At 28.9% G+C, this 23,069-nt stretch overlaps 8 protein-coding genes across 8 annotated transcripts; 4 read left to right on the forward strand and 4 right to left on the reverse strand.

Moving 5' to 3' along the window:
• Positions 1-196: 196 nt before the first annotated feature.
• Positions 197-877, forward strand: VNE69_05079 (transcription initiation factor TFIID subunit 7 (TAF7); the record flags this gene model as incomplete). Its single annotated transcript, XM_065473560.1, has 1 exon — positions 197-877. The coding sequence occupies one exon, from the start codon at positions 197-199 to the stop codon at positions 875-877; it is 681 nt and encodes a 226-aa protein (XP_065329632.1).
• Positions 878-2,581: 1,704 nt separating this feature from the next.
• VNE69_05080 (uncharacterized protein) lies at positions 2,582-3,262 on the reverse strand (the record flags this gene model as incomplete). Its single annotated transcript, XM_065473561.1, has 1 exon — positions 2,582-3,262. The coding sequence occupies one exon, from the start codon at positions 3,260-3,262 to the stop codon at positions 2,582-2,584; it is 681 nt and encodes a 226-aa protein (XP_065329633.1).
• A 481-nt stretch (positions 3,263-3,743) lies between these two features.
• Positions 3,744-4,049, reverse strand: VNE69_05081 (uncharacterized protein; the record flags this gene model as incomplete). Its single annotated transcript, XM_065473562.1, has 1 exon — positions 3,744-4,049. One exon carries the CDS (start codon positions 4,047-4,049, stop codon positions 3,744-3,746), a length of 306 nt encoding a protein of 101 aa, XP_065329634.1.
• A 168-nt stretch (positions 4,050-4,217) lies between these two features.
• Positions 4,218-5,348, reverse strand: VNE69_05082 (transcription factor IIIB 70 kDa subunit (BRF1); the record flags this gene model as incomplete). Its single annotated transcript, XM_065473563.1, has 1 exon — positions 4,218-5,348. One exon carries the CDS (start codon positions 5,346-5,348, stop codon positions 4,218-4,220), a length of 1,131 nt encoding a protein of 376 aa, XP_065329635.1.
• Positions 5,349-10,452: 5,104 nt separating this feature from the next.
• On the forward strand, positions 10,453-11,118 carry VNE69_05083 (protein phosphatase 1 regulatory subunit 7; the record flags this gene model as incomplete). Its single annotated transcript, XM_065473564.1, has 1 exon — positions 10,453-11,118. The coding sequence occupies one exon, from the start codon at positions 10,453-10,455 to the stop codon at positions 11,116-11,118; it is 666 nt and encodes a 221-aa protein (XP_065329636.1).
• A 345-nt stretch (positions 11,119-11,463) lies between these two features.
• On the reverse strand, positions 11,464-11,832 carry VNE69_05084 (uncharacterized protein; the record flags this gene model as incomplete). Its single annotated transcript, XM_065473565.1, has 1 exon — positions 11,464-11,832. One exon carries the CDS (start codon positions 11,830-11,832, stop codon positions 11,464-11,466), a length of 369 nt encoding a protein of 122 aa, XP_065329637.1.
• A 212-nt stretch (positions 11,833-12,044) lies between these two features.
• VNE69_05085 (exportin-1) lies at positions 12,045-14,267 on the forward strand (the record flags this gene model as incomplete). Its single annotated transcript, XM_065473566.1, has 1 exon — positions 12,045-14,267. The coding sequence occupies one exon, from the start codon at positions 12,045-12,047 to the stop codon at positions 14,265-14,267; it is 2,223 nt and encodes a 740-aa protein (XP_065329638.1).
• A 721-nt stretch (positions 14,268-14,988) lies between these two features.
• On the forward strand, positions 14,989-15,702 carry VNE69_05086 (spore wall protein 7; the record flags this gene model as incomplete). The annotated part of the gene is made up of 1 exon (XM_065473567.1): positions 14,989-15,702. One exon carries the CDS (start codon positions 14,989-14,991, stop codon positions 15,700-15,702), a length of 714 nt encoding a protein of 237 aa, XP_065329639.1.
• Between the last annotated feature and the right edge of the window lie 7,367 nt (positions 15,703-23,069).

Below are 23,069 nucleotides of genomic sequence, written 5' to 3' on the forward strand. Positions count from 1 at the left end.
ATTCCATCAAGTTTTAAATCATCAATACCAATAAATGTTTTATTCGTGCTACAATATCTACTTCATTAATTTTTTTATAATATTTCTGGCAATAAAGTGTTATTTGTGCTGTTATTACATTTCTTATAGATTTTTGCATGTAATTAATCATCTTTTAGAAATGTCTTCTTCGTTTTCTTTATAAAATTCCCCTCCAATGGAACAACATTTTATTTTGAGACTCAAAGATGAACTTAAAGATATTATTGATTTAAAAGAATCAACTCTAGAAAGTTTAGACCATGAAATGGTACAACTAGTTTATAAAAACAAGAAATATCCCGGTATTATTGTTAAACTACCATGTATTATGGAGTCCCAGAAGACACTGGACAAGAAACAATTTTATAAAATTTCAGATATTTCAAGAATGGTTGTAATATTCCCTCATAATGATTTTGATTTTGAAAAAGAGAGAAAAATGTACGAAATGAGTGGATTGTCCGCTCCCTTGAAATATTGCAAAGTGCGCCGGTTTAGGAAAAAATTTACTGGTAAAATTCATTTACTCAATGAAATCGAACAGAAAGTCAATGAATTATTAGAAAAAGATAAAAGAGCGAAGAAAGTTGTAATAGAAGGAGAAGAAACTAATACAGCAGATGAAGACATTTTAGGCATAGTAGCAGAAATAGAAAATAATTTAGAAGATACAAATTTCGAAGCCAAACAAGAACAGACAAATGTAATATTAGAGACACCAGAAATTATTCAGTTAAAAAGAGAAATTGAACAACAAAAATCTCTGGTTGATAATGCCCTGAATCCCATTTTACAACAAAGATTTAAAGCAAAATTAGACATTTTACTGGATAAATTAGAAAACATGTATAAATAAATAAAGAATTAAATTAAATAAATCTTTATATTTAATCTATTAATAAACACAATATAGTCTTTTTCTTGATACCTTTAAATTTGGCTTTTATTTATTTTTCCAATATTATAATAGAATTTATGTTTAACATGACTGGACTGCGTCATTATTACACTTTTAGTTTAAAATTAATTAAGAAGCCTCTAGTTAGTTAAATATATTTTCTGTATAACTGTATGTGCTAAGAATAAATTAAATGTTTGATATTAATAGTGCCTGTTTATATAATATCAAATTTATGGCTTCATATTTATTCTTACTGAAAAAGATATAGATCAAGAATATACGCCGAGTAACGTAGTTACGGGACATTAATATCTTCAAATAACAAAGCTATAATTTCTTATTAAATAACATCAGCTTAATTAAGGAATTATGACTTGTAGATTTATAGTTTTTAAGTAATCCTATTATTTTAAATATCTCTGTACTACAATCATATAGAAATACATCGTAATTTTGTGGCCATAAACACGCAAAATATGAATAAAAAAGATTTAAACACATTTTCTGTACTTATTTCTAAGCTTTGGTGAAATCTTAATATTGGAAAGATATCATTAAGTTGATTCAATGAAACTTGTGTGCGTTAAACACAATTTGATTATAGTTTGGAATAGCATCTTAAGTCCTCAATAATATAGCTTAGGATCTACATTAATGTATGTTTATACTAAATAAAGATACAAGGCCATTGGCTTTTAGACTTGCACAAGATTGTGTAAGTAAAGTTAAGAGACTAGACGAAGTAGAGCTGTGTGGTTTCAAGTGTCATTTTTTAAGTATTCTTATATGCTAATCTCTTATAACAGGCCTAGACCTATAGAACGAAAGACCTACAATATGTATGTAATGGGGCACGATCTATATTCAAGAAATAATGTCATGTTTCCGATTAGTACGATGATGTCTCTCCTCGGGTAATTTCCACCTAGTGAACTTTATATCTGCTATGAAATATTCTCGAAGCAAAGTGAGCATAAAGCTAATGTATAGCACAATCACTTTCTGTATGTTTATTTAAGTGTGTTATGATTTGAATTCACAATATAACGAGTATAGCGCACTTAAAACATATAAAATTATGATGTGAGTTATTTCTTTACTATACCTTATAAGAAATAATTTACATTGCCGAAATCTGTTTTCCTAAGTATAAAAGCTACCAACACTAGCAGCAGCCCACTAAAAAAGACTAATTTTCATAGTAAACAGTTTTTAGTTTAAAAATTATCAGGCTACAATACTGACAATATTTCACAATGCTTTTATTGCGCCTGTGGTTGTTCTAAGCCATTTTGTCAAATTTTGTATATTCTTTCACTGAGACTTGCGATAAAACAGGAGATCGGAAAATCAAAACATTAAGAAGAATTCTTATGAATTTACTTTTAAGTTCTGCTAATATTATCGTTTATTCTTACGGATATAATTTATGTATATTAAAATTTATCTACTTACATCTTTTTTTTGGTTTCTTTGGGACATCAATGCTCAATATTTTTTTTTAAGTAAATCTTATTTTTTTATGCGAAATATGCTAAATCATTTTTTTTATGACGTTTAAATATGTTAGATTTTTTAATATAAAATAAAATTGATAAATTTTAGTAATTTATAACTAAATAAAGTTTATTTATTTCTATAAAATTTGTTTATTTTAAATTATTCGATATTTTTAAATATCTTATGTTTGTTATTATACTTATAATCTACTAGGACATCTTGTATATCATTCCATATTTCATAAAAATCTGATATTTTAAAAATTGTTTCTTTTTCATTTTCAAACATGAATCTTTTTCTTTTTTGTTCTTCCAAAACATTATTCAAATTTATATCAATTTTCTCTACCTTTTTTTTCAAAAAAATTATTTCGCAATTTTTTATAAATTTTTTCATTTCTTCGTCTTTTTCAATTTTGTCATTTACATAATTAATTTTTATTTTTGGTTTATAATCAAGATCATTCAAATTATTACGAGCTATTCCTGTAAAATTTTGATCATTTGGTAGAATTCTTAAACAATGTAATAAAGATTTATTATTTCCAATGTCATTTAAATTTTTTTTTAAAGTATTTTGAGCTTTTAAAAAAGAAATCAGTTCTTTTTCTTGTAAAGAATTTTCAGAAAAAAAACTTTCTATTAGAAATTTCGTGGTTGGTTCAGAAAATATTTCTGAACCAATAGATTTATTGAGTTTTAATGATATTTGTATTATGTAATATTTAAGTACATCAGAAATGAGATTTAGACTCTGTTCTGATATTCTATCAAATCCAATTTGTAAACAAATCTCTGAGACGCAAAGTTTTAATATGTGGAAGTTTAGATTTGACTTCATGATTTTTAATAATAGGGATAAAAAATAAGAAATTCCGAAAAAAGTAAACAAATTTGAAATCAAGTGTGAAACTTAAAGAGAAGTAATAAATAAAGCAAATCATTGTGTTTACATTACATCACATGGGCATAAAATTGATTGTACTCAATTTTAATGTTGGAAAAATATAATTTGCGAACAAAATCGTTGTTTACAAATGATTTATTGTCACAATTTATTTAAAAAAGGATGTCTTCTAAGATTGCTGATACTTGTGTTGAAAGATTTTCATTTGTCTAACAGAAATTTATAAAACTTTTGATTGATTTTTTGATTTTATTTTCAAGGGGTGCAATTTTTGACATCTATTAAAAATGAATATCAATTGCAGAAATGCAACACTTAAATGGCCTGAAATACGCAAATTAAGTTATTATAATGCAATGTATTTGTTTTCTGGCAATAGAATAAAAAATATTTTTATAAAATTTTTCTTTATTATTTAAAAGATTTTATTGCAAATAGAACTTAAAATTGGCTTCAGTATGGGGCCAAAAACTAGCCAAACGAGTAAGCCTATTACTAACACCAGGATTATTGTATATTTCGCCCACTTAATAAACATTCTTCTCCTTGTTTCCTGTGAGGTCTGTTGATGTTCCTCTGTCGTCTTTACAAGCCCTGATGATTTCTTATGTAAACCTCCTTCTAAATCAGCCAAATCTTCTGTTTCTTTTAATCTGTCCGCGACTTTACTTTTCAACGCATTTACTTCGTCTTCAATCTTGTCAGCTAAATCGTCACTCATTGTTATTTATATGATTTTTTATTTATCTTTGTTACAAAAAATGTTAAAATCATATTGTTTTATTTATCAAATATAAAATATTTAATTCAATATTAAAAGTTCTTGATCTAATATCCATACTATTTGTGTTTGTTCTAAAATTATTTAGTACTTAATCTTTTATGTTTATTACAAATCATCAAATAAATTCTCAATAACAGAATAATTTATCTTACTAGATACTCTTTTATTAAGAGATTTCAATACATCTGACACATTATTATATTGCTTTTTATTATTTTTTCTTTTTGGTTTTTTTATATGTTTAAGCTTTTCTTCTTTTTCTATCATAAATGATCCATACATTTCTTCCCACATTTTTTCTCTTTCAGCTACTTCCTCTTCATTCAGAAGATCTTCTTCCGAATTATCTTCAAAAATTTTATTATCTGAAAAATTTTCAATTTTTTTAAAATTTTTTTTTGATTCATTTTTTAGTACTGGCGGGTCTTCTTCTTTAATTTTCCATTCAGAATTAAATTCATTTAAACTTAACTGTGCTGATTCTGTGTCTCCAATTTCCATCAATCTTTTTCTTAAGATTGTTTCTGACACATGTACCACTTTGGCTATTTCAATAATACTTCTTTCTTCGTTATAAACTCGACTGGCTATCAAAATTGCCACGCCGCAAATATTATTTGGTCTTCTTCCTGTTGTTATCCAGTCTCTATTCATTCTAGAAATAATTCTCAAAGCCAAAGATGTTATTTTCGGATTTTTCAAATTTAATTTAATTATATATCTCTGGATATACAGCGTAGGGTCTACATTTGGTATATTAAGATTTAAAACTTCTACAATTTTATTAAACGACTTGCCAATTTTAAATACATCTATATTTAGAGCATTAGAAAAATCTATCAATAAATGAGGAGTTTTTTCTTCTCTACACACAATATAAATACAAGCACTGAGAGTGTACAAGATAGACTTCCCTTTACTGAGATTATAAGGAAGAAGTAATCTGTAATATCTATATGAACATTCTAAGAAATTATTCCCTAGTCCCATATTTGAACAAATACTAGAGATGGTATTTTTAATATAGAAGCTTGCGTCTACATATTGCGTGCCGACATGTTTAGAATCAATATTGATTATTTTGCCATTAAGTGTGCTTTTAGTTCCATTATCAGTAAAATTTATTGTGTTTACTATTATGTTCTCTTCTTGTACCATACCACAATTGGTACAATAGACTACTCCTTGGACACTGTCAGTGGCAGTATTGGAAGAATTACAGTTACTACAAATCATTGGGGGTGAAAAAAGAGAAATAAATAAAACCAGTAAGAATTTGTTGATAAATAAATTAAAAAAAAATCAAATATTGGAATTTTGATTTTTTGAAAATGTTAAATATGTCAAATCGAAAAATTATGATATGACCCCTTTTAATTATCTTAACGACATATTTTTTAAATTTAAAATTTATTTAATTGATACGTGTCCATGTAATATTAAAAAGGCGTCTTTTTGCTTTTTTATTTTACAATGTGCCACAATTAAATTAATTTAGACTTGTTATATTTTCCCTTTTATTTATTTAATAATTCAATGTCTCTTTTACATGTATATTTATTTTTTTTAGATGTTATTTATACATGTGTTCATTCCGTCTGCTTTATATAATCTGTTACAGATTTCAATATTTCTGGTGTTTTTTGACTTAACCTCGAAACACACGAGTATTTCGGTCTGTACAACTTTATTTCATAAGCATTATCTTTCTAGCAAGTGCTTTTTCTTGTCATTGTTTCTTTCTCTCCAGCAACTTTTGATCGTATCTGCGTCTCTGAACCAATGAGAAAGAGTCTATAATTTTTCTTAAGCACATTTTGCGGGATGTATGCTTCAAAAAAAAATTGATTTTATCAACCTGATGTACTTTCTGTAATTTTGAGTTGCTAAATAGTTTCGTATCATCCTAAAAAACGTCCTTTCGAGAATATATGTTTTTTTTTTGGATATCATACTTTCCCGGGCTTTTCTTTTCCTACGTTAGATATTAATTCCAATTGGTATTTGAACTTTTATTATTAATATTCGCCTTTTCTTCTTGCTAAATACACAGATGTTGGTTATTTTTTTTCGTAAAAAAACATATTTCCTACATACACTTATTTCAGCTCATCGCTTTATTATCTCTGTATTAAGCGTCCTGTATTTTTTTGATTCTTAAAATCATATTAATGTTACATTACATTTCATTTAATTGTTAAATTAATGTTACATTGAATTTCATTTAATTGTTAAATTAATGCTACATTGAATTTCATTTAATTGTTAAATTAATGCAATGTACCAAGGTTGTAATTATGAAAAAATTCTGAAAATACAAAACAAATTAAAAAAAAATTTTGGCAATAAAAAAAATTAAATAAGTTATTTATTTTGTAGGAATGCCAAAATATAACTTATTAAAGATCCTAAAGTCTGAATTAAAATTCTCATAAGTGTTTACAGACTCATAAAAATGATTATAACGAGCCACGGGTTTATATTTTTTTTGCTATACCGTAGAGTAGGTACAAGACATTTTTATATTAAATGCTACTAAAAAATTCATATTTCTATGTTAATTTAAATATATATAGGGTAAAAAAGCAATATTTGTTATTTAATTGTCAATCGAAGAAAGAAACAATTTATTGTTGTTGTGAATAAATAAAATGTATTTCCATCTTTCCATCTAAAAAGCATATACATGAAGTAATAACTATAATTATTGTATGCTCTTATTATAATCTTGAGTTTTATTGACATTTATTGTCTCTTAATAATGTTATTCTATATTTTTTCTTTTATTTAAAAAATAGTATAAAATTAGACGCAAATACTCTCATTTTACGTATATCTTGCATTAGTAGATATATTTTTGTATAATTTCATATAAAACGTTAAATTGAAATTTCTTATGTAGGACAAATTATCTCGGCAGTATTAATTTATGTCAACTCTTCCAGGGCTACAAATTCATAACCATACATTTAATATACAAGCAGAATATATTCTAGCCGAGATACAAATAGCGCAAGAACATTTCCCATAAAGTCATAGTGAGAATCTTTTGTTTCTTTGGTAGGTATATGTAATTTGTATATCATGAAAGTAACAAAAGATTTTTTGTGTTACCATTGCACCATAAATGAAAAAAATGTGCACTATAACCTAAATTTTTTAATCAACAGTATATTAATTCTGAGACTATCAATAGAGTTTAGGTCAGGACAACAAGTAGTTTTTATATTTGTGTCGTGCTAGAACAAATCACGCCTTAAAAGTTTTCAAACACAGAATAAGTAGTTCAGTTAGAAATTGTCATATTAGCTCTGAAGACACAGCATCAGCACATTTCACTGCCTTTTTGCTCGATACATAACCAGCCTGTGTATTTATAATGCTTTATCACATGTTGAAATTAAGTATCAGCTATTTTAATACCTCAAGAGCATAATAACCCAAGATCTTGATTAAAGTGAAATTTAATTATAATTGCTCGGATTACTTCTCGTAAAAGTGCTTTAATGTATTTGAAATGGATCCGTTTTTTTTTGTACATTGAATAATTCTTATGCAATATTATTTTAATTTTTAATAGGTCACTTTGTTACAAGGCAGTGCTCCTGTCCGTTGAACTAGTGTCTTTTTATACGTATAAAGAGTATAAAATTTTTTTATAGACATTTTTTCATTTTTGATGACTTAATTATAGAAACTAAAAATATTTTATTAATAATGAATCTGGTTTTGTGTGTGAACACACTCCCCCATGCACCAAATACAGATTTAATGCAAAAAATCAGCTCGCATGTTTTTACTTAGACTAAGATTGTTATAGATCATGATATATTTATGCAGTTTATATATTTTTTGCTTTTATTTTGCAAATAATATTTGTTGACAATAGCATAAATCATGTTGAAAGACTTTCTAATAAGCTTTTAATTCTAAAACGCAAACCTAAAGCCAATCAAACTTTACAGAGTAACATAACATTTTAGCTACATTTATAGAATGGTTGAGTCCGATAAAATTTGACATTCTGCATTGTAAGACTTGTATGAGATAAAATATGCACTCCAAACAAGCCAAATGATTTTCTAAGATTGCGCAATAATGCTAAATTTTTTTTAAAAAAATATACGAGGAATACAATATTGTACAAACGAGCTTATTGAGAAATTAATTTAATTTCGTGATATATATATATATAGAATAAAAAAAAAGGTTTATTCATTATAATATCAAAAATACGAATATTAGCAAGAGAAAGGAAGAAATTTTATTTTACTCATCTGAAAAAGTTTAAAAAAATGAATAATTTTTTTTTTATTTGTTAGAGACCTCTTTATACATCTAGAATAAAAAAATAAATATCTCGACTTGAAGAAAAAATATCAAATGTTTAAATAAATCAACACGGTAATTTTAACGAATTTAAGCATTAACTCTTAATAACAAGCCGTCTAAGAAGCATAACTCAATTTATAAAAAATAACATGTAGGAAACAGTTGTATATTTCATTTTTTATCTAGAACTTTTGTATCCGACAATTATAAGTCAGGCTCCTGTAAAAAAACGAATCTCAGTATAAAATTATTGCTCAGATCTTCAGATTTTTATAATTAACTATATTTTTAGTCTCAATATAATTAGATAAATTTTCTGGATATTTTTATTGGTGTTTTATGCAAATATAAAAGGATTCGCCCAGTAGTCGAAGGCGATGCTTCCATTGAGCATTAACTAAGTTCGAATCATAGGGCACCAAAATTGTTTCTACTTTCTATGATGCAGATGGAACAACTCAGATGATGAAAATGTCCACGATAATCATTTAGTTAGTTCAATGAAACTTGTGTGTGTTCAGCCACAAGGGGATTAGCATCTAGTGTAGAAACGCACCTCAAAGCCAAAAAGCAGTATCGCCCTTTGATGACTTAATGATACATAAAAGTATCTGATTGATACGGTCTATGTGGAACACATAGTAGATGCACTTTAGAGTGAAATCCTAGAGCTAACTAAGAGACTAGACGAAGTAGGGCAATAGAAGGTCTCGTGGAGCCTATCCTACAAGATTCTGTAACACAGCGGACGAGACTAGTGGGAGATTGGTGGCCAACACAGCCCTTCAAAAATGCCAGGGCAGGTGATGTGTCGATGCTGAGGCTGCGTGCGATACAAATGATTATATAAAGCTTAATTTAGAAGATGATGTATCTCTTCGAGTTTTAGATAACCATGCTCGTCCGTATATCCGCCGTGAGGTCATTCTGGGCGCGATTTGAGATTAAATGGAAAGTGTTTTCATTGAGCCAAAGTCCTTTGGTTACGACGGAGCTTGCTGCGCTGGCAAGTTATTTGGATGTAGTTTTAGTGAGTAACAATCCCAATGTACCAGTTGGATAAGGATCTTACATAGATCCTCTGGTCCCTATGTAAGGTTTCTTTCCACATCTTACTTGGAACGAAAAAAATTGCAAATATAAGTTTATATTAAGATTAATATACAGTGAAGGAATATTTTCATGGAGAACAGACAGAATGCTCGCACTGATATAAAGCGTAAAGACACGACGAGATGCCAATAACAATGTAAAACATGGAGCACATGGTTAAATAAGATGGGAGTGTGCCGAATCATAAATACAATTAAGATATAAAGGTTATCTCGTGTTCAAAGTGAAGCCATATAGTCTTAAATTAGCAGATAAATTAGGTTGGGTTCTTAATCTACAGGATATATATCAAATTATCAAGGCTAACATTGTAATTGTGGACAAATTGAGCAATTAGCCGCTCAATATGGGATAGGATTATAAGATCTAATATAATGCATGCGGCGGAGAAGATAAAAAACAAAATCGACCTTCTAGCACTATTATGGAATCACAACGAAAAAACAAGCGTCTTTTTTTTATGTGCTTGAGGCGGAATTTATTCCAACTTTGTCCACGCACACACTAAAGAGCTTAAATTTAAGCACAACAAAGGATAAAAGTGTTTAATGACCTCGAAAAATAGCTGTGCGAAGCAGAAGTGAACTTTAAAAAAGATAAGCAAGCTACTTGCGAAAAAAAGAGGAAGATGTCTAAAACAACTCCAGGGCCGATGACTCTGGGGAAAGTCAGTATACAGAGATTGCAAAACATTAATAAAATGACACTATACCAGATCAAATTGAATGTAAAACATTATAATTAAAATTTAAATAATATTTTAGTTAGTCGTTTGATATAAGACTTTAATCTAATGCGATTTTAAGAACATTTTAAAATTTAGAGTGTGCGTTTTCCACTGCATTTTTCTTATGGCCCTTGATCTCGTTTGAATTTCTGCCCAAATTTTCACCCCATGGTCGAAAATGAAAAGTGCGATTTTTCTCATTCTAAAATATCTCAGATTCCTAAAATACCTCCACAAACTCACAAACTTGATCTAAGGCGTAATTTAATAGAAATTATGAATTTACCCCACTTACCAAATCTTATAGAACTAGATCTCTCAGATAATAAAATCCAAGAAATAAAATATCTCGAAAATATACCAAATATAAAAATCTTAGACTTAAGTTATAACTTGATTTCTAATATAAAAATTCCTCCTCTAAATTTAGAAGAATTATATTTGATTTGCAATGACATAGAAAAAATAGAAGGCTTAAATTTGCCATCTCTAAAAATTTTAGATTTGGCAGTAAATGAAATTTCACTTATTGAGAACTTAGAAAAATGCACAAATTTGACTGAGTTGTATTTGGGCAGTAATAAAATTTCAGACTTGCCTGATTTGACATTTTTAAGAAATTTGAAAATTTTGGATTTACAAAATAATAATTTGGTAGAAATAGATTGTAGAAAATTACCAAAATCGATTACACAATTTTTAGTGAGTGAAAATCATAAATTAAAAGAAATTAAAGGAATAGAATATTTAGAGAATTTAACATTATTGGGAATTAGGAAAACAAGAATAAAAGAAATAAAATGTAAAAAAACAATAGAAATATGGAAAGATTAGAAAAAAACAGAATTGAAGCTTAGTTTTAATTGGTAAGAATTTTAAGATAAAAAAAACATTATTTTAAATCTAAAAATTTGTAATTTATTAGCATGATTTTAAATCTAAAAACTTCGTAATTTATTAGCATGATTTTATATAGAAAAATCTTAGCTTAAAAACATGATTTTAAATGTAAAAATTTTCAGCTTAAAAACATGATTTTAAATGTAAAAATTTGCAGTTTATTAATACTTGATTTTAAATGCAAAATTTTGCAGTTTAGAAATATTTGATTCGAAATAATTTATTTATTTAATATACAATACAAAAATTGAAATTTCTAAAAAACTTTATTTTTTTATTTTATTTCTTACGCTTAATATTCAATTTATGAATTATTAATATCTTTTTATATTCAAAATCCATTTTCTTGACTAAATTAGAAATTGATGGAGCAACACAAGGATTCTTCTTCTTCTTATTTTCTTTTAATACTAAAATATCATGAACTTTATTTTTTAGTTCAGAATGAATTAATTCATTCTTAATAATATTTTTTTGCTTTAATTCTTCTAATGTGGGTCTATTTTTAAATTTATTATTTAATAATTTAGAAGTAAAATCAATTTTCTCTAATAAAAATTCTCTAGATTCTAACGTGAAATTCATTTCTTTAAATTTTAAAGGTCCAGTTAAATATTTAGCAATTTGTAATCTTAAATCATTATTCATTGAATGAAGAAAAATGTAATTAATCTTTTATATTTTTATTTATGTGTCAATAAAATAATAACCAATCATATTAATTTGATCCTTTTTTCGATAATTAGATTTCTTCTAAAAATGAGTTTGTTTGTTTCAACAAACAAACTCTTCTTTTTTTCTATAAATTCAATTTTTAGCATAAAATACAAGCGAAAAATAAAAAAAATATTTATCCCCACATGAAACTAGAACAATTATTTAAAGAATTATCAAAAAACCCAAATGTCATAAAAAGCATAGAAATGGAAATTCAGTCACTTATCAATGCAAACTCGATAGATCAAACACTTGAGCTTTACAAATCTCCCATTCCTGAAATGAAGATTTATGCCATAAAAATCATAGAAGAACGAATCAAATTAAAAAAAATTAAGAACGAGAATTTAGATATAGAAATATTAGCTATGAAAAATATTGTATTTATTGATGATAATGACAAGACAGCAGAAGTATTTGCTAAATTGGGGATATTTGAATGGCCTAAAATGTTCCCTGATTTTTTCCAAATTATTATAGATTTTATTTCTAATAAGCATATTATGGGATATAAAATTTTATATAAATTTTTATATAAATTTTTATATTTGTTGAATAATAGTCAAGAGATAAATGATAAAAGAAAAGGTGAATTAAAGAAAGCTCTTAGAATTATTTATAAAGGATATATGCAATTATTTGAAGATGAGTTTGCTATTTTTATAATACCAATTTTAACAGAATCTTTGAAAATATTACCAAAAGATTTCGATTATTCTATAATTTATAGAAAAGGGTTTGAATTTCCAGAACAGACAATTGAATTTGTAAATGACATGGGGGATGCCTTGAATATTGTAGACGTAATTGAGTTGTCGTCTAAAATGCCTATTTCTGTGGGTATGCTGATTTATTTCAATTCTATCAAGAACAAGTCTCCTAATACGCCCAATGTAACCAAAATGTATGAATATGTCTACAAGGGACTTAGAGTTAACATGTCGACATTTTTAATTTCTTTAGATTTCTGGTTGAAATTTTTCCTTATGAAAAACAAGGATCAATTCGTAGACCAAATCTTGACAGAAGTGATTTCGATATTTGTAAGTTTAGATGAAAATAATAAGTCAGAAGTAGAAAGCGAAGTGTGGGGATTTTTTAATGTTTTAATAAGAAATTATACAGAGAGAGCCTATTTATTTGTAAAGACGAATGGAGATCGATTACCTAAAAAATTGGGTCTGTTTTTCATCAAGAAATTACATGAACAGTTGAAGTATAAACCTTATTTTAAATTTTCAGATTTAAATTTCCAAGATGCTGTACTAAGAGGGACAGTATTAGAATTATGCAGTGACGAGAGAGTTTTAGAATTAATTGAATATTTAGATTTATCAGATAAAGATACTGCGAAATTGTGTATGAGGGTTATTAATAAATTTCCAGTTTCGGAAATGTTCCTAAATAAAATTATTGCACAGTGCTACTGCCCAGGCAAGGAAACTGCCAATGAGGTCATTGTGGAGTGTTGCATAAAATTAGACAAGATCGAGAAATTTGATGGGGCTTGGGATGATGACAAGTGTTTAAGATTTTTTTATTATTTAAAAAGAGTGCCTATGAAAGTCGCACAATATTCCTCTTCTTTCTTGAATATTTTCATCGAGAAGAGTCCTTTTAATAGATGTTTTTCTATTTTAAGGATGCTTGGAGATTTCCCTAAGGAAATCTATGAGAAGATTTATGTGGATATTTTAAGGTATCCTTATGAGGATTTGGCTTGTTTCAATAGAGATTTATTATTACATTTACAATTACAAGATCCTTTTATTAGACGAGAAATAGATCGACTTTTACATGACTGGAATATTTTAGAGAACACAGATTTGCTTATTCTTTGTACTAAATCTTTACTCAGTGTTATATCTGATGGAATTAATAAGTCAAACACGGAAAAGAGGCCTTATTCGTCAATAGATTCCTTGTTCGATTTATTAAGAATTGATGATTCAGGCATTATAAGAAAAATAAGTGAAATGTTCTGCACTTACAATGGGCCATTTGATGTCAAGAAGGCCTTGTATTTCTTACTAGTGAATTATAATTCCAGTTATGTCGAGTCATCTCATTTAAATGTCTCGGCCGCGCTTACTAAATGCATAAAAAGCGAAGGAGGAGCAGAGGCACTACATGAAATCTTAAATGGAATTCCATTAGACAATTGTATAAATTTAAGGAATGATTGTTTAAAATATAATACGAAGAGAGGACAGACACTCGTCAGAAATTTCCTACGAAGTTTCAAAGGCAAGCCACTGAGCACATTGTATGAGAATAGTTTCAAAGTTAGAGAGCAGAATTTTATAAATAATTCTAAAAAAGTCAGTGGATTTGAATTCGAAATAGATAAAACATTCTTTGGATAAATAAAATAAAAAATTAATCTTTAAATATGAAGCCTATTTTTTTGGTTCATCGACTTTAAATTTTTTATTTTAATAGATTACTAAAGTTTAGGCAAATGCGTCATATTTATACTCCTTTTTATCAGACTTGTCTCATTTAACTTGCAAAAATAAGGAGGTTTCATTTTTTATTCGTCTTTTTCCTCCTTTTTAGCTTAAAATTAATTTTTAATTTCTTTTTTATGAACTCTGAGAGCGAAGTCATGTTTTGCGACACAAATGTCCCATGTCAAATATTCCCTAATAATGACAGGGCTTTAGATTATCATTTATGTATCCTCAAGCTACAAGATGATCCTTATAGGCACATTCTTAACAATAGAAAAAATATTAAGAAAAAAAGAATTATTATGTGTGTTTCATTAGGTATGTTCAGTTTAATATTTATGGGATTATTGATGTGTACTAATTCATTTATACCAACTCATAAAAATGAACTAGTTTAAAAAAAAATAAACTTAAATCAATAGAATTTTAAATTATATTTTATACTTATAAATTTGTAATTCTTATATGTAATAGTTAGTAATTTACACTAAGTTTCGGCCCAAACATTGTACTTAATTAATTTAATAACCTCTTTTTTACAATTAGTTTCTTGATTACATCACTGTTTTATTTGACTGATGTCTTCGTTTGGACTTTTGTAACTTATAAATAAAAAATAAAAAAAAAAGCACACATGTTCATTTTCCTATTTCTTATCTTCATATCTTCTAAATGTTCAAATAAAGAAGGTTCTTACATTCTCAAAGTCAAAATCCATTTAGACGAGCTCACCATACAAAAAATTTTACTCTCAAAATCAATATTAATTCCTGAATCCGACAATCTTACAAGCAGAAATACAGTAATAAAATATCTCAACGCTATTTTCAATGATATAAACGAAGATATAGAAGACTACGGCGTACAAGTAGCTGGCGACTACTCGTTACTAAACTTCGAAGACTTAGAAACCACACTGAAAACACAGTCAATGTGTATGAAGAAGTTTATGTTAATAGAATCAACAATAAAACTATTAACAAACCTCTCGTACCCTAATACAGACGGACTGGGGTTGAGAATAGTAGCCTTGTCTTGTAAAGTATTCGAGCCGATGCAGATACCTTTTTTTATGACACCGAGTTTTACATGTGGTAATTTGGGGACAATATTCGTGATAGATCCATTTACATTAAAAGTACAGATAAAACTTTTAATAAAAAATTTTATAACTAATAGTATGGGTGGATTTTTACCAATGAAAAGTATAGGATTTGAAAAGACATTGTGTAATTTTGTAAACCGGTGTACTAAAAAAAACGAAATGGTGGGGAAATTTGTGGATAATCTTAAGAAAGTTAAAGGGGAGAGAGAAGATAGGCAGAATTTTAAACAAATAAAGATATAAATTATAAAAAAAATCAATGTATATTTTCTTGTATAGTCATTATTGGTACTTATCTATTAAAATATGATTGTTGTAGTTATAAAAAAATACCTTCACATTTTTCGACAAATGAAGATATGTTATTGGCCACTAAAACTATAAATTTGTATGAAAAAAGAGGAGATATAAGCCATAAATACAGGGGTTTGCAATTTTAAATCCAGCTTTTGAATTTTTATAGATTATTTTTTTTATTTATAAGGTCTTTTTGAAACAACGTCAATGCTAAGAAAAGCTCGAGCAAGGGTTAGCATACGTCTTAAATCTAACTAAAAAACACTAAAAACGAAATATGACCCTTAAAAATGTTGCTGTCACTTTATACTTAACTTAGAAAAAAAGTATGGGGAATTCGTAAAAAAAATCCATGAGGAACAATCGACTTTTCTAAAAATGATATGTATCGTTCAATAATTTTATCTCCTCGGATTTTAAAATCGATAGATCTTGTATTTAAAATCGTCATTGCACGTAGCATTGACATGACCTCAGTGAAATAATAGAAAACCTTAATACAAATATAAATGTCTCAATGTCGTTGTCGACTATTCAAGGAGGTTATATTATAACTTGTATAAAAAAATATCAAAATTGCTGCGAAACATAATTTACAGGATAAAATTGATAAAACAGCTTAAAATGCCATGGAACATTTGAATATTTACAGAAAATTGAAAATTTCGGATAAACTGGATTCAATTTTTTTTTTTTGCAAATAAGAGGCAAGGAGAAACCTTACATAGAGACCAAAAAACTTTAAGTGTGATCCTTATCCAACTGGTACTATGAGATTTAAACTCACTAAAACTCCCTCCATATAACTTACCGGTGCAGCAAGCTACGACGTAACCATTGGACTTTGGCTCCAGGAGAACACTTTCCATTTATACCTCAGATCGCGTCCAGAGTGACCTCATGACGGATATACTTAACGGACATGGTTATCTATGATCCTAGGAGAAACATCATCGTACTAACTCAAAGATCCCTACAATCATCTGTATTGCACACGGTTCCTTACATCGCCACATCACCAACCCGGAATTTTTATCGGGCTGCGGGTACTACCAGTTTCACACTAAATTTGGGCACTGTGTTACAATCTTGTAGGATAATGACCATGAAACCTTCAATTGCCTCGCCTCGTCTAGTCTCTTAGTTAGCTCTGGGGTCCCACTCTAAATGCACCAGCCCTGGGCTCTAACTAGGCCGTATCCATCAGATACTTCATTTTCAATAATTAAACAAAGGAGGAGACTGTTTTCTGACTTATGGTGCATTTCTAAACCAAATACTAATTTTTTATGTCTTAACACACACAATACATTTCCACAAGTTTATGATTTTTCTGAACACTTCTCATTCCGAATTGTTCCAACTGCATCTTAAAAAGTAAAAGCGTTTTTGAGTCCCCGGGATTCATACCCAGATATGCTCAATGCTGGTTTCTTTATTTGGCCTCTAGGCCAAGAGCACAACTCCTATAATGAGAGAATTGTGAAAAAACAGGTATTAAAATTTAATTCCGAATTTTATATCCACATTTTGAATTTTAACTACTGTTTCATAATAAATTTTTATTTCGGATCTATTGGCTGCTCTAAGCGAATAAATTGAAATTTTAACAACGGTTGTTTGGTAAAACACCGTGCCTGATTGTATTAATATCCGCTCCTGTGTCAATGAGCACGTTAAATTATTTTTTAAAACATATAATGAAGCCTTTTACACACCATTTAATCATTATTTTTCAAAAATTATAAAAGTGAATCTATTTTTTCGAATCTTTAATAGTAATTTTCCTCCTTTTTTCATCATTTTTCCTACTTCCATAATATTTTTACGGAAGGTAGTGCTATTACATTATTATTTATTGGGCCTTCCTACATACAAATAAGCATCTCATTAAACGTTTCGCTCAAGAACATACTTGTTTTATACTAGATTTACAGCTAATCACATCTACATTATTAAGCTGCTCGTGAGCCCCTGTATATATAAATCATTAACCATAAAAACATTACTCAAAGCTTTGTAAAGGTAGAACCAAGATAATGAGCTCTTATTTTACACTAAAACAGCATTTGCCAAATTAAAAAAGGGGTTTTCATTACAAAATTGATCAATATGGTCTCTATACATTCCCCTTTGCGTACAATCAGGGCATGAATTCCACGTAATTAGACTGATTGAATTGGTACCGAAGGTCGAGAAGTTCATCTATACTTATTTTCGGCGCCATGCTATTAATAACTTCCTATGAATAAGAAACACAGCCTTTTAGTCGAACCTCGTTTAGCTGGCGTTCTAAAATACCTTGCACCCATTACTAGGAGAACTTTAACAGGTGCACATGTTTGCCATCGATGTAACTCCTCATGCCTTCTCAGCTCCAGCTAATTCTCTAAGAATTCTGTGGGTCATATTTTTCTTCATTTCTGAAAATAAATAAGTTTTTTCTCGTTGTCGCCAAATTGTTGATTTAAAACATGAATTTATTAAGCATAAAACATTTAGCGCTACTTCATTTTTTCGCCCCCCCCCCAAAAAAAAAAAGTTATTCAAGGAAAATTTATTGTACAATCTGACACACAAATTTCCAAAATTTTATTAAGAGGGCACTTATCATCATTATTTGAATATTTGATATTAATTTTTTTTTCCATATGAATTGCTCTTAGAAATAAATTAATGCTATCCCTAATTATCCCACTTCTAGATCTATATTTGTTGTTACAAAGATACCAAAACTTTTCATTATGATTTTTGTCGACTCCATCAGCATTTATAAAGCCAATCGAATGTTTAACTTTATAATGTTCGCTTCCAAAATTTCTAAAGTCTGAAGAAAAAGATATAACAATCAATAATTATTATAGAGCCATTTTTACTTTGCGTCTAAAAAAACCTTCAAATATTGCTTCATTGTTTTAAAGCACACATCTTCACAATATATTCATTTCCCGAATAGTCTTCTTAAGATTTAACTTATGGGGATTTAAAAATAAATTTTTTTTAACCCCGAAATGTTGAATTTTAAAAGACAATCAAAAATTCTCAAATCGTCTGTGGTATTATAAATACCACAAATTATTTATTTTTATTTTATCAATTTTCCCTTTTTGGAAAATAGACCATTCGACCGGTCTATTCCAAAAATCAAATATTTATTTCCTTTTTGCCCTGACCCACACACAAAATTATGAGACAAGACAAAGATCAATACCCTTGGAATCCACGACCAAGGAAGGGCCTCAGAGCCAGGGACCAGTATCCCATTACGGATGCCCGACGAGGCTTTAATCAATCAAATAAAACGTATAATTTAATAGAACTATATTTGTCCAGAGGTAGCTCCTCTGGATTGCGTCATTTTGAATTCAAAGACGAATTAAATAGTAATTACGAAGATAGAAATTCCATGTTCGAATACAGAGAATTCGACATGAAGATCACTGGAACAGATGTGATAAGTAAAGAAAAAATAAAAATTATTAAAAAACCATCAGAAATTTCAATGTTGGAGCTACAGAAATTTGAGAATCTAGCAGAGGCCAATGGCTGGAATGATGAGCAGATGGGAAGAATATATGGGACCATGTTAGTTGGCGATCACTTTTTAAACGCCAAGTATAGTGAATCATACTTAAAATTAAGAGCGGCATCACTAGAAATTGCCTATCCTAGAAACATGAGATTTAGAATTGCACAGGAGCTCGAAGATGTTAGGCAGTGCAACCACATATATCTGGAAGATTATGTGAAGAATATTTCCCAAAAGTTAGATGCCTACAGTTTCTCAAATAATTTAACTAAGCAAGAAGCTGAGAGAAAATTTTCAGAAGTATTTTTTAGAGGACTAGGTAAACAAACTGAGATGGAACTTTGCAAAAATGAGGTTAATACGCGGACCACTTCAGACGTTATTGCTTATCTAAAGACTTTAGAATCAACTATTATTTCTCAAATAGGAAGACGAAACGAGAATGGATATGTACCTAATGAAACAAGCAAAATTTGCAAATCAAGAAATCCTTATTGTAGTGTGCACAAGAGCTTTTCGCACAATACAAGAGATTGTAGACTTCGGAACAATCTCAAAGATACTAAAGATAAAACGATACATTTTGAAGAAAAAACAAAAAGAAATAATATGGTTATTCAGCTAGGAACAACAAGTAATCAGAAAGAAGTAAAAATAATAGGAATATTAGACTCAAATAATTACTTATTGTTAATCGATACAGGTTCACACTTGAATTTTGTGAGTGAACAAGTGGTCAACATGAATGATCATATAGCTGAACCGTGTCAGCCCTTCACTACTATATTTGGAAATGGAGATGAAAGAATGATTAACACTAAAGCTAGAATACGAATAAGGTTGTCTCCAAATATTATCATGGATATTGAATTCTATATTATTAAAAATTGCCCAGTCGATTTACTACTAGGATCTGAATGGCTAAGGAAGAATAAAGCTACAATTGATTTTGCTAACCAATCACTTGTTATCAACAATGAAGAAATTCCCTTTATGGACGCGATACCAAACACGGATGAGATGTTAAATGAACGATTTAACAATTTACTTTATGTGTCTCCTTCGAAGGAAATTTATATTTCACACCTTGAAAATTATAAGAAACTAAATGATAAATTTTACTCTATGAAAATGGATGAAGCTCGATTTACGGTTATAAAGAAGTTGAATATCACGCGACATAAATTCTACAATATAGCTTTCAAATATTATGAAAGAGCAAGAAAGGAGGTTAAAAGATTACTTGATGAAGATATTATAGAGAAGTCTAGAGCAACTTTCGCAAGCCCAGGATATTTCATCGAAAAGAAAACTGGTGAATTAAGACTGGTCATAAATTTTAAAGAGATAAATGATCACATCGAAGATGACATTTTTTCAATACCAAAAATAGATGACTGTATACTAAGGATGGGAAGAAATAAGTACTTTTCTCAAATAGATTTAAAGAACGGATTCAACCAGATTAAAATCCAGCAAGAAAGCAGAGACTTGACATCATTTATGATTATGGGAGCCCAATACCGATACAAACGTATACCCTTTGGCATTAAACCGGGTCCAAAAATTTTCCAAAGATACATCACTGAAATATTACACGAAGTGGATAACTGCTTCGTGTACATAGATGATATTGTATTATTCTCAGAAACCAAGGAAGAACACAACAAATTAATAGTAAATGTTTTGAACAAACTCAAAGAGAAAAATGTAAAAATAAACTTTGAAAAAAGTAACTTTATGAAAGATGAAATCACGGTACTAGGAAATACAATAAATGCTGATGGTGTGTTTCCAGCGAACAAATTGATTCCTAAAGAAATATTAGAGAGAAGACTAAAAACTAAAAGAGATGTCCAAAAACTATTAGGGACGATTGGATGGTATAGAAAATTCCTACCAAATTTGTCTACAAAATTACTCCCATTGACAAACATGCTGCAGCAAGGAGCAAAAATAGAATCGACTCAGCATGTTAAGAACATTATTAAGGACATAAGCGAATTTATTAAAAATAGAGCGAGATTAATCTGCCCAGATTACACAAAGTCATTCACCTTAGAATGTGATGCTTCTGATATGGGGATAGGTAGTGTACTTTACCAAGAGGATGGTCCAATTGGATATTTTAGTAAAAAATTTGGAAAGGTTGAACTAAATTATAGTATTGTAGAAAAGGAATATCTTGGAATCCTTTTATCACTCATACACTTTAAAGGCATCTTGCAAGGAAATTTTGTAGAAGTCAGAACAGACAGTAAAAATTGCTTAAACAACGTGAAACTAGAAACCTCAAGAATGTGTCGTTGGAAGTTAATCATTAATGAATTTAACCATAAATTAATACACATAGAAGGTAAAGAAAATGTAATTGCAGATAGTTTATCGAGATGCTTCACAATTATCAAAAACAATGAAGATGGATACATAAAAATGGTCAAAGATGCAATGATAAAGGACAAAAATCAAAGGATAAAAATGAATAAAGACGGAAAAATTTTTATGAAACCAAACAAAGTAAAACACTGGTTATATAAAATACATCATGAACAAGGCCATAGAGGAATAACAACAATGTACAATAATCTAAAGAATTTTTTTTATGTTCCACATCTATTCCATAGGATCAAACAAATAGTAAATGATTGTCGAAAATGCAAAGCTTACAAAGTAACTTATGTCAAAAGAGGGGTAGGAGCCCATATGTCAGCCGAAAACAATCTTGAAAGAATTAGCTCGGACATATATGGTCCATTTAATTTAGAGAAATTTAAGGACGCGGGTAAGCATAATAAAGGATTTATTATTACAGTAACAGACATAAAGACACGATACACGAAACTATATTTAGCATATAAAATAAGAGGAGAAGAGATTATAAGCGCAATCAGCAATTGGACTGAATTAACAAAATCTAAACCTACAATACTAATATCAGATAACGGAAAGCAGTATACAAGCAAACAAGTTGAACAATATTTAAACGAAGTGGACATAAAGCACTTACGCGTTCCAACATATACCCCAAGTTCAAATGGTATATCAGAGTCAGTAAACCGCACTATAACATTCATACTGTCTATAATGAAAGGCGAAAATATAATCACAGCCATTGATATGTGCGAATGGGTGATCAATAATAATTATAATAGATCAATAGGTTGTTCCCCCAATGCTGCGTTAAATGGGAAAGAATACTATGATCCACTAGAAAGAGCAATACAAATGCGTAATATAAAAAAAACATTAACTACTCCCAAATTCAGGCTAGGCGACGAAGTATATGTAAGGAATTTGACAGCTACGAAATTAGACCGGAAGTACTTAAGAAAGAGAAAGGTAACGCAATTAGGATCCAAAGGAAAATGGGTAAAGGTGAATGGAATCTCTGAGTGGATACATGTCAAGAACATAAAACTTTAGAGGAGGTAGAATGTGGTATTATAAATACCACAAATTATTTATTTTTATTTTATCAATTTTCCCTTTTTGGAAAATAGACCATTCGACCGGTCTATTCCAAAAATCAAATATTTATTTCCTTTTTGCCCTGACCCCAACAAAATTATGAGACAAGACAAAGATCAGTACCCTTGGAATCCACGACCAAGGAAGGGCCTCAGAGCCAGGGACCAGCATCCCATTACGGATGCCCGACGAGGCTTTAATCAATCAAATAAAACGTATAATTTAATAGAACTATATTTGTCCAGAGGTAGCTCCTCTGGATTGCGTCATCGTCAAAAAATACCTTGCCTTTATTTTCTTGCCCCCCCTCAAAAAT

The sequence above is a fragment of the Vairimorpha necatrix genome, chromosome 5 (assembly GCF_036630325.1).
Source record: "Vairimorpha necatrix chromosome 5, complete sequence".
Lineage (NCBI taxonomy): Eukaryota > Fungi > Microsporidia > Nosematidae > Vairimorpha > Vairimorpha necatrix.